The sequence below is a fragment of the Squalius cephalus genome (assembly GCF_949319135.1).
Source record: "Squalius cephalus genome assembly, chromosome: 9".
NCBI classification, from domain to species: Eukaryota; Metazoa; Chordata; class Actinopteri; order Cypriniformes; family Leuciscidae; genus Squalius; species Squalius cephalus.
In genome coordinates, this window is record NC_137130.1 from 11,318,198 (window position 1) to 11,330,435 (window position 12,238).

The 12,238-nt window shown below is 36.9% G+C and overlaps 1 protein-coding gene across 4 annotated transcripts in view; it reads right to left on the reverse strand.

The window, feature by feature from the left end:
* The window catches only part of gli2a (GLI family zinc finger 2a), a 77,056-nt gene that overhangs the window by 13,512 nt on the left and 51,306 nt on the right, over positions 1-12,238 (reverse strand). For all 4 annotated transcript variants that reach the window (XM_079882316.1, XM_079882315.1, XM_079882318.1 and 1 more), the window contains one exon: positions 10,406-10,582. In XM_079882316.1, the coding sequence (XP_079738442.1) occupies positions 10,406-10,582 (177 nt within the window). The remainder of the gene's footprint in view (positions 1-10,405; positions 10,583-12,238) is intronic.

Consider the following 12,238-nt stretch of genomic DNA (forward strand, 5'->3'; position numbering starts at 1 on the left):
AAGTTAGATTTGTTTACAATTCCGTACAAAGTTTGGGGTTGGTAAGATAAAATATATATAATTTATTTACTATTTATTTTACTATTGTGAAGTATTATTTCAACAACAATAATAATAATACAAAAAATACTTTACTAAATTAATGTAAATTATTCCTGTGATGGCAAAGCTGAATTTTCAGCATCATTACTCCAAGTCTTCAGTGTCACGTGATCCTTCAGAAATCATTATAATATGCTGATTTGGAGCTCAGGAAACATTTCTTAGTATTATTAATGTCACAAGCAGTTGTTCTGCTTAATATTCTTGTGGAAACTGATGAAAAAGACCAGAACTTACAGTATTTTTTTATATATATTCTGTACTGTACTTTACAGTCTCCCTTACTGAATAAAAGTATTCATTTCCTTAGAAAAAAATATTTCCCAAAAAAATGTAAACAAAAGTGCAAATGCTGATGTCAAAAGTTATGTAACAAGCATATCCACATTCACACTTGATAATTATAAGGGCAAAAAAGGGTGGAAAATTACAAAAGTACCCTTCCACAAAATGTGAAAACTGTATAATTTGCATTTCCATTTGCATTCCAATTGCTGAGTGAGTGTTGACTTAAAGGCCACGTTTCTATGTGCATGTGCTCTGAACTGTAGTAAACAGGTGCTGTGCATTAAGCTCTGGTGTAAGCGGACAGAGAACAGCAGTCGGGCACGGAGGTTTTTTTGCCTTCCAGGGGGGCATCAGCAAAGGTGCTACAACAGGAAACATGTAATGGGTCCATTAAACTACACACAAACATGAGCACCTCACAAAAAACCTTCAACTGACATTTCAAACAGACGCCTGTCAAACTCTCACAAATCCACAGCCTCCAACCAGTTAATTACTCCCCTGCCATTCTTTAAGCAACAGTTTTGATGTGCACTGCAAACAGCAACTATTATTGTTACGCTAAATATAAAACAATGAGTTTTTACATTTGATCCCTGAATGTTTAATTTAAAGGTAAAGTGTGTCATTCTGCACCATTACATCAAACGTAAATTTTATAATTTTAATATATTAGGGAAATTTCACAATTGTAGATAATTCAACAAAAACTAATACTAACTAATGTAAGAAAATGGTCCTCAAAACAATTACATATGACAAATTAACAGTCAGCAATACAATAAAAAAAAACTAATTACAAACAAAATGGACAAATAAATACAACTGAACGAAAATACAAATTAAATAAACAGTTTTTTAAGTTTTTCAGGAAGATGTACTAACAGTGGTATTAAGACAAGTAAATAGCCTACAACAAAAAAAAGTAATAATCAATTGAAAAACAACACTGCATTGAACACTGCATAGTCTTACTGTACACATTAAATATAGATTAATCCTTATTAAAGCTACACAAGTTATTCAGTCCTTTGACATTTGTTTTTTGATTATCATTAATGACAGACTGCTACAGGGTTTATTAGGCTGCTGTCACTTTAAGAGCTAATGCACGGATCCAATATACAGTACTGTTACACAAGTGTTTTCTTTTTTTAACTGTGTACGTTTACATCAGACAAAACCCACTGTTTACGTGAATACTCTCCAAATAGGCATTTTGACATTTTTGTGTTTATGTGGGTATCCGAAGTACATTTGCTGATTCGTGTTTAGCTCCCATCTAGCGGTGAAATTGTATATGACTACTAACTGAACATTACTTTCTAGCCCCTCCCATTCCGAGGGCGTATTAACTCCTACGGTGGCCGTATTATTTCAAATCTGCCGGCAGTCGCGAGTAATCTCCCCCTCGCATTCGTCACGGTGCCACTTAGTGTAAAAACGTGAAAGGCAAAGCTTGAATTTCCAGGTATGTCCCTCTTTGGCAAAGGTATTTTCAAGATGGAGGCGCAACATGGCTTCCGCCATTCGAGTGACTAGCTAGTATGTATTCTAAATGGCAGATTCTACGCTTATGAGAATACTTGATTAGTTGGTAGAAGTAATTAGACATTAATGAGCGCATATCATTTTGAAAGAACAAAGCCTTTTTTTGCTAAGAATCAACTTAAAAAATTACACAAGTGTAGCTAAAAAATTGGAGCTTTTACAGAGGAAAGGAATGTGCGCTTGACGGAATGCGGCAGTGGCACAATAATCATTTTATCTCGATGATCTGGTTTTCATAATCTTTGGAAGTCAGAATCAAAAATCAATTACGATTAAATCGCACAGCCCTAGAGGTAAGTATTTTTATTTATTTTTTTTAAATTCCATCTTAGGAAGGTTAAATAAATTATGTCATTTCATTCAGTGTTTTTAAGATTGGGAGGTTGGCTTTGGTTGGAGAGGAGCAGCAATAGTTTGCGAGTCTGGGGTCAGATGGCAAAAACAAGAAACTTGAAATTAGTTTTTCATTTAGTTGTATAAAAAATAAATTAAATAAATAATCAATGTCTCTCGATTTAATTATACCAAAATAAACTAAAAATATACATAAAACCCCTAATAGATCTTTTCCAGTTTGCTGTGCGACTGCCACGTTGATAGGACGGTGTGTGGCAGCACTTAGCAGGCCGCTGCCCACAGAGTGAAGAGAACAGCAGGGGGTATCAGCGCCTGGCCTGCCCTCAGCTGCCGAGTCCCACACACTCTGCAATGGTCTGTTTTTATAGGCAGTGTCTCTAATTTAGGGGTGCACAGGTTCCTGGGAGAGAGCTAAACCAGATGTGCAGTGCTGTGAGGCGGTGGTGGCAGAGGCTGGCTCAGGCAGTCCTGTCGACCCTGTGGGAAGGGGAATGGTGGGTAGGAGGAGGTGCTTCTAATTGAGGATCTGGCCTGATATATAGCTTTATAATTACAGGCGCTCTCTGCACGTATACGAAAGAGGCAATTATATTAGGCATCTGCTCTGATGTTTTTATTGGGATGCCAGAAAAATATGTATTTGGAAGGTGTTATTCCTATGTTCCTACTCTGCTTTAATTTCCTTTCGGGGATCAATGACAATCATCTAACATCTAGAATCATCTAACCATTATCAAATAATAAAAATCAACTAATCGTATAAATCATAAATACTTGAATATAAAAAATGAAACGGGTAAATAAAAAAAATAATTATGCAATCAGTACCGATTTTGTTTTTGTTTTTGAAAGAAGTTCAAATCTGCATTTATTTGATAAAACAAAAAAGCAAACTGTAAAAACAGTATTATTGTTTACAATTTAAAATAACTGTTTCTATTTTATTATATTTTAAAATGTAATTTATTCCTGTAATGGCAAAGCTGAATTTTCAGCAGAAATGACTTCAGTCTTCAGTCACATGATCCTTCAGAAATCTTTCTAATATGCAGATTTCTCAGTGCTCAAGACATATTTGTTATTATTATCAATCTAGAAAACAGTTGTGTTGTTTAATACTTTTGTGGAAACCGCGATAAATATATACAGTACATCTTTTCAGGATAAAAAAAAACAACAACTTTTGAACAAGTGTACATTACAATAAAAAAAAAATAAAAAAAGTAAGAAAGTTGAAGTGCAAAATGGGAGCGTCTTGTGTTAATGTTTGTTGTGCAGGCATATGTGCGAGTATGTTGGACTGAGCAGCAGTGGTGACAAGACTCCATTCCTATACACCCAAAAACCTCCGTTCCAAAACACCAGAGTCCTGCCTGTAGCCGGACAGCAGACATTTGCTTTGGCAGTAGCTATTATCACGGGACCTTAAACTGTTCCCTCTGGCTATGCCATACAAATGAGTTCAGCACTTGTTTCCCCCCTCTTTCCATTCATAATCTTGAAGCATTCCTGTGAAAGCAACTCAATTAGAGGCTGCAAACCCCTTCACTTCAACATAGAGTTAAGAAGCAGAGCTGAATTGAGCCATCGATAAAACGGAGGTCTGTTCAACCTATTATCCTGCTGTTTTGGGCATCAGGCAGAGTCTGACTGTGAGCCGGAGGCTGTGGTGATTTATTTATTCACTTTCATCCATCCAGAGGGCGTAAGGCCAGCATTTCCCATCTCACCCATTGAGAAGCATTGACTGAGACTTCTCATAACATTGCATGTGCAATAGATTCACTGAAAGTACACAAAAAGGGCCTACGGAACGTGCCCATTGAGTAAAAACCCGTCTGGGTGTGATGGGGAAATGCGGCTGTGTTGTTTTTAGTGGCGACTGTGCTTTCAATCGGCGTGTCGCCCTGTCAGACGCAGACCATAATTAACATGTAAAGTGCACGCCAATGGCATGCACATGCACTTGGCTCAGCAATGGAGCATTTCAGCAAGACGTGCACTCATAGCCGACGCCGTCTCCTTTCATTGTTTTCCTCTATTTGTTATTTTGGGGCCTGTTGGGGCAAATGCGTTAGGCATTCAACTCGTTGGCAGGAGGAAAGTGATCTGCAGGAGTGAGCTACATGTATTCAAAGCTTTTTGGGTTTAAATTCAAGAGGGGGCGATGATCCATCATTCTTGCGTCTTAAGAGTTTACTTTTACCTTTATAAGTCATGGATGACTGATGTGGGGTTACATACTAATCATATTTAAAGACGGGAGATTTGTTTTAAATACTACTCTCGGCACCAAAGTCATGTGCATGTGAGCCACTGCATGAGAGAAAAATAGCAGTATTCACTGCATTATAGCATATTTATTTAAATTTGATTGTTAAAATAATAAATAATATAACAAATGAATTAAAATGCAAAAATAGTTAACAAAATAAATAATTATATATATATATATATATATATATATATATATATATATATATAGTGCTATGCATAAGTTTAGACACCCATGCTAAAGTTGACTAAAAAGAGGAATAAAAAAATCATCTTTTGGAAATTGAACTTAATGCCTTAATTTAAAAAATTAGGAAAAATGCAACCTTTAAGGACACCAATTTTCTTTGTGAATGAATAATGTATCGTAAATAAATAAATGTTCTTCCTTAAAATACAGGGTGCATAAGTTTGGACACCCCTATGTTAAATTCCCATAGAGGCAGGCAGGTTTTTATTTTTAAGTATTTAAAAAAAAAATTTTTTTTAGGATACTATGCATCCTGATAAAGTTCCCTTGGCCTTTGGAATTAAAATAGCCCCACATCATCACATAGCCTTCACCATACCTAGAGATTGGCATGGGGTACTTTCCATAAGATCATCTCTCAATGCAAATCAAACTAGCTATTAGGCTAACTGAAATAAAACCATGCCAATCTCTAGGTATGGTGAAGGCTATGTGATGATGTGGGGCTATTTTAATTCCAAAGGCCAAGGGAACTTTATCAGGATGCATAGTATCCTAAAAAAAATAATAAAAAAAAATACTTAAAAATAAAAATCTGCCTGCCTCTATGGGAATTTAACATAGGGGTGTCCAAACTTATGCACCCTGTATTTTAAGGAAGAACATTTATTTATTTACCATACATTATTCATTCACAAAGAAAATTGGTGTCCTTAAAGGTTGGATTTTTCCTAATTTTTTAAATTAAGGCATTAAGTTCAGTTTCCAAAAGATGATTTTTTATTCCTCTTTTTAGTCAACTTTAGTATGGGTGTCTAAACTTATGCATAGCACTGTATATATAAAAAACAATTTCAGTCTTTCAACTCATCATGTATTGTAATGGGGTCTTATAGGTGGATTTTATCCAAAGTGGAGTTGGTAGAAAATACAGCTTTACAGTGAGGTTTACAGCTATATGAAACGTCAAAATGCTTATTTTGCCGTACAGTGAAGTCTATAACAACCTATTCAACGCCGCATGACTCCAGTTAGTGTCTTGGTTTGACCCAGTAGTGCGTGTAAAACTGCCGAATGTCCAAATAAATTTGCAGTGCTGCACATGTTGGCTCTAAATGACAGGCTGGACAGATTTTCCATGTGCACAGTTTTCATTTTTTACAACAACGATCACCATTTACAGGAAAACCCGAACATTCTCTCTCCAAGTCAGCTAATGGGCAAATGGGAATCATGAAGGGAAAAACAAGAGGGCCACTTTGTGCATGCTGAACACTCACTCTAGTGGTGGGTCTGCTGAATTTATTAGAACATAAATTGATTTTTAAATACGCATACGAATTTTATCTGCACACCATTCCAAGACAAACGCTAGGCTCTGCAATGCATATTTATCAGGACTTTGCTCTACTGAAGGGCTTGCTTTATGCCACCACGCCATGAGCTGACATCGGCCATCAATGAAAGCCCTGTGTCTGTGGGTTGGTGTGGAGAGCCGTGAACACCTGAGTGCCCAGAGTGAGACCACATCAAGCCAGGCGGACGAGAAGGCCAAAGACACAAGCCGGGAAGGGGAAAACCCCATGATGTGTTGAGCTAACAAGCCTCACTAAACAAACTGTGGGCAGTCAGCTCCGCGGCGGCCAGCGTTAGCAGTCAGAGATGCAGAACTCTCATGACCGACTCATTACAGTCATAAAAACGCAAAGGTTCTGTGTTTGATTTGTGATTAGAAGTAATTGAGGCATTGATGTGAGAGGGTACGTGGAGTTACTGTGGGTGGCTGGACTGTTCTATACACAGGTGAAGATTGAAAGACAAATTTTTTTGATGTGGAAAGCTTTTATACACAGTTTTCCGCTACGTGCAGTAAATTAGTTAGTTGTTAGTACTTGCCTGGGTTATTATATTTAGCTAAAACTAAAAACATTTCTGCTACATGCAATAAAATATAAAAAAACTTGGAAAACCGTGAATTTGTGGCACAATGGCCGCAATATATTCATAGCTCTTTTTTGTTCTTCACTTAGGGGAAAAAATAAGTTCAAAATACCACACTGTTTGGAGCAGTGTTTAAATTAACATGTAAAGATGTGCCGCGCACTTTCCTTTCAATAAAAAAAACAACAACAAAAATTACAATAGTGAGAAAACGGCAGTTAAGAAAGCATCTGATCATAGCGATGTGGATATGTTTGCACGAGCTCTGCAATTCGGCACTCTAGTCAAGTCACGTCACGTTTATTTATGAAGCACTTTATACAATAGATTGCTTCAAATCAAGCAGCTTTACAGTATTAAACATGAAAAAACAGTGTCAGTGTCACTTTCAGTTTGAATTACAATTTCAGTTTCTACTATAAAGCAGCTCTCCAGTGTGTTCATGTTTTTACCTGCGTATACACCTACCTATTACGTAATAGGCACGGACCAATGGTTACTTGAAGGTGTTCATCAGCCAGAGCAAACTTTTCCATAAACTTCACTTTGGGAAGCTATTTTGACCTCCAGAAAACAAACTCCAAATCAACTTCACTTTGGCCTGATTTTGTTCGAAATGACGTCACACCAGTTCGCTCTTCGATTTCACTTGTAGTATATAGGGGCCTTAAGAGTTACTGTGTGTGGCTGAACTGGATCATAGCAAGAGTGAGTGCCAGCCTGATTACTTTCAAATTAGCTATTTGTACTGGCCAGGGTAATTACAGTTAACTAAAATTAAAACCATAAAAAACATTTTTGTTACTTGAAATAAAATAAACGTACGTTGATATAAAATATTGAAAACTTGAAAAAGTGTGGATTTGTGGCACTAAGAGTTACTGTGGGTGGCTGGACTGGATCAAGGCAAGAGTGCGTGCCAGCTTGATTATTTACAATCTCAAGTTTCCTGAGCAGACACCCTACACTGACTTCCCCCTCATCCTCTCTCACAGAGTTACCCATTCACAACACTGTATTTCTCGCCTAAACTCTGGAAGAGAGCCGAAAACCTGCTTGGCACCGTGAGACCTGCAACCTACTCGCCCTGGTTCACCCCTAAAGATTACGCAACGACATGCAATCGTGATCCTCTGGGCATCTTTTAACAATGGTACATTATTGAGCCAGGAGTAATCAGTACCTTACAAGATCAAGAACATACACCCGTCCATTACATGACTAATTGGATCACATTACAAAGAAGCAGAAGGGGGTACATAGTTGCCATAACACATCTTTGAAAACAAAAAGCAGAGATGAAAGACCTGGCATTACAGCCACAGCAAAAAAATATGTCTCCTCCAAACACTGTATTTCCCTTTTAAGGTGAGGTTGGAGGGAAGTCGAATGTTACTTATAATAACACATCACACCTGCAGCCCAATCTGAATTAGAGGCCGTAACAGAAACGCCTCGTAAATTTTTGAGATGGCTCATGTTTACTGCCGATTGCCACGTGAGTCATGTTTTATACACAGGTGAAGATCGAAAGACTTATTCTTTGATGTGGGAAAGCTTCTGATCTATTATTTTTTACACAATTTTTTGCAGAGTGTAGCAAATTAGTAAGAAATTCGTACTGGGCAGGGTTATTATCGTTAACTGAATTTTTTTGTTTTTTTGTTATTTAAAATAAAATAAATTAAATGTTGACTGAAATAACACACACATATACATATATACATATACATACAGTATATACATGTACACATATATATATATATATATATATATATATATATATATATATATATATATATATATATATATATATATACACACATATATACACACACACACACACACATACATGCATACATACATACATACATACATACATACAAAAAGTTGCCAAGGCAATTTTTTTTCCCATTTTTGTTTAGTCTAACTTGAAGTATTAAAATAAAACTTTATAAATCTAAAAAATAAATTAATAAAAACTATATAGACATTAAAATAAATAAAAATACAAAAACACACAACACAATTACTAAAATTTGAAGGAAAAAAAAAAAAAACCCTGAAAAATGTTAAAATACAAAAAAAATTGTATAATAGTATATACATTATACTAAAATAACACTGGTACTGATTGCATCTAATTTTGGTCCTGTAAGTAAGACTGATTTTTTATTTTTTTGAAGATGTCTAAAGTTTCAGTGCTAATAGTGGCATTAAACAGAATTGGAAAAATAAAGATTATCTCCAAACAGGTTTTCCATACTCCCCCTGTCTGTCCTGCTCGATATACAGAAGTCAAAACACCATTGGTTGAGTTAGAAATTGACATGCTGGCCCATTTAAACCTACAAAACAACATTTTGAAAGCACCACAAAGCCACAGTGTTTACACTCTTGGAGAAGCAGGGGTCCAAATAATTTAAAAAAAAAAACCTCATACATTTTTACTTTTAGGAGCCAAATGACTTTGTTTATTTTACAAAACTGCAATTGCATTTTTTCCTTACTTATTTTAATTGTTAAAATATTAGAATATAATTTACAGTGTAAAAAACATGCTGTTTATATGGCAACATGCAGTTAAAGATGCATGAGTTGGTAATAAGATTGATTTAAAGCCCACAAAAGTATGTGAATGCAAACACTTCTGGCTACACTAACACATTTTTGTGCATTGTTGCATTTCGAAATGTCTCAGACAGCCATTCAAGGGTCGCTATAATAGATATTGGAATAAGCCTTGCATTAATTCGTTGAATTAATGTAAACTGATTACTGCTAATCAGATGAAATCTGACAAGGCCACAAATTGACAAAGTTTTCATTCTTACATTCTAATATTAGATCTGACATTATTGTCGCAACATATTTTGTCACATTTGCGACTTTTTTAAGTTGCACCCTGGGAACCCAATACTTACTTCTAGCTCTCTTCACATGAAACAAAGTATTGCAGCACAAATTCTTTAAAGGGGTGGTATAATGCCCTTTTCACAAGATGTAAAATAAGTCATTGATGTCCCTAGTTTTAGCTCAAAACTACCCCACAGATATTTTCATATAGCAAGTTAAAATTGTTACTTTTTGAGCGTGGGCAAAAACGTACTGTTTTTGTGTGTGTCCCTTTAAATGCAAATAAGCTGCTGCTCCCGGCACAGAGGGCGGAGCTTCAAGAGCTAGTGTGTTAGCAGCTACGATTACCTCACACAGACATGCACTGAAAATTTCAAATTTTTTTTGTGTTTTTTATGTTCAAACCGGATTTGGAAAAAGATGGAGAGACTCAAGAAGAAGTGACAACATGTAGACAACATTTCTGAATGGTTAGTTGATGAATTCATGTAGCTTATAAGTAGTTATCTTCTAGTCATTGGTTAGCATATTCTGTCTTGATAATCTATAAATCGCTTTGCCGGGGGCGGGGCTTATGTAAATTTTAGGGTTCATGATGTCACTAACCCGGGAGGAATGTCATGTGGTCCCTACCAGCCATTTGTTGTAGTCCTTAAAAAGCAATTTATTTAAAAGAAAATATCTCCCTTTGAACTTTGAGCGTTGTAACTTTGCAGATGTTGTTTATGCTCAAACAGCAACATTACACACTAACTAAAGTTAGAAAAATGAGATCAGCCACCCCTTTAAGGTGATAGAATGGATGTAGTATATTGGTTAGTGCTGTGCTCGTGGAGAATAACTCACTGTCCACTGGGCTCATGTAGTCAGGGAGATGAGCAGCCGCGGCCCCCGTCTGCATGAGCAGGTCTCCGTAAGGGCTGCGGTGACTGGTGATGAGGTGATAGTACTCTGAGGGGTTGGCCCCAGGCGGGGGAGGGGGCAGGCCAAACAAGCTCCGCTCCTTCAGGTGTTCATGGGTCACTGCAAAGACAGAGAAGAGTTTAGTATTTCAGGAGTCACACAAACACATACGTGGGGAAAAGTGGGGTTGGACGTATAGTCCCCTGCACAATGTATGTCACGTGACCTTATACAGTATTTAAATACAGTATACCGCTGCTTATGAGAGATGTACATGAGAAAAGTTCATTTTCAGATTTTTAGTCAAAAAAGGCTTACCAGTTTTTAATTCTAAAAACACAAAATTTAAATGACCTAGCCAAGAATTATTCAATGAAGTATTTTGTGTACCAGATGATTTGGGGCAAGTTGTGCCAGTGGCTTAATAAATCTTAATAGTAAGCTTTGCCTTCAAATATTAAATATTACAAATGCTGAGTAATGAGCTGTTTAATAACATTGAAAGTAAACAAAAATCTGTATTTAATTGATCAGAAATCATTTAAAATAACAGTTTTCTATTTAATATATAGTTTATAGACGACATCTTGGAATATGCCTAAAAGTAAAAAGTGGCACAGCTTACTTTGCTCTCCCCTTCCCCTTAAGCCCCTTGCCTAAACACCTGCACCTAGTAAACGCTAATCTAAAGGTGTCAAAGGCAATACATGCAAGTGATATATTTATTTTTCTGTCTGCTGAGGTCAGATAACCATTAGTGCCTCCAACATTATTTCCGTAACACTCGCCTACGACGAAGAAATAACAGCAATTCACGCCCATGCTGCTTAAGTTATGGGACGCTCAGGATGGGGGGAGGGTTCCACCCCATTCTTGCTTGCTTGGCCATTCATACCATAACAGCTCTATCAGGAACAATTAGGCCCCAGCGAGGTTAAAAAAGAACAGGCGTGTGTTTGTGCTGGATTCATGGCAGAACAAGGCCGTTTATTTTCTCCACGCTCGCCGGATCGTATAACTGCGTCCCTAGAGGGGCTCAGAAACGGTGTAAGGAGGGGTGCAGCAGAGGCTGGGGCTGAAAAAGCCCCGAGGCAGTGGACCAATGAAGGCAGATCAGCAGTCAGAACACTGCTCTGGGGCTTGGGACATCTTCAGTGATCTTAATCAGCAATTCTTTAAGGACCGTCTGTTAAACAGAGAACATGATTGACTTCTGCAAGACTGAAGCTCTGTCACAAAGTTAGTTGACTGTATAATGTGCGGACACAATGGATGTAGAGCTAAAAAAAAAATCCAGTTTAGACTAGGATTAGCATGGTATTTTATGCAAATCATTGAATTAATCATCTATAATTATTTTATGTGAGACCTTTTAAAGTGTAGGTGAACTTTTGGGAACACGGTGTATTCTATGAGACAGTCAAAAAAGGCTTTTTAGGTTTTATTTGGATTCACTCAAGCTCAGTTCCTTCCATTATCTCTGCCACCATTTAATCACCAACACAATCTTTTCCACATTGCTTATTTAAGTGTGAAAGCAGAGCCATTACTGGAAGGAGAATGTGCTTGGTGACTTATCTCTGGTTTGGGGTGCTCGTCCCAACCTGTTATAGTAACAGGGCTGAGAGGACCATGCTTTATGGCAAGGGAGATAATGTCTGGGAAATTGTTTCTTTCTCAATATTATCTATTTGCATATTCAGGCTTACAAGCCATTTAAGAGCAGGTCTACAGTAATGTTTTCAGCATTCCAAATGTCCAAGTCATTGACAAAAT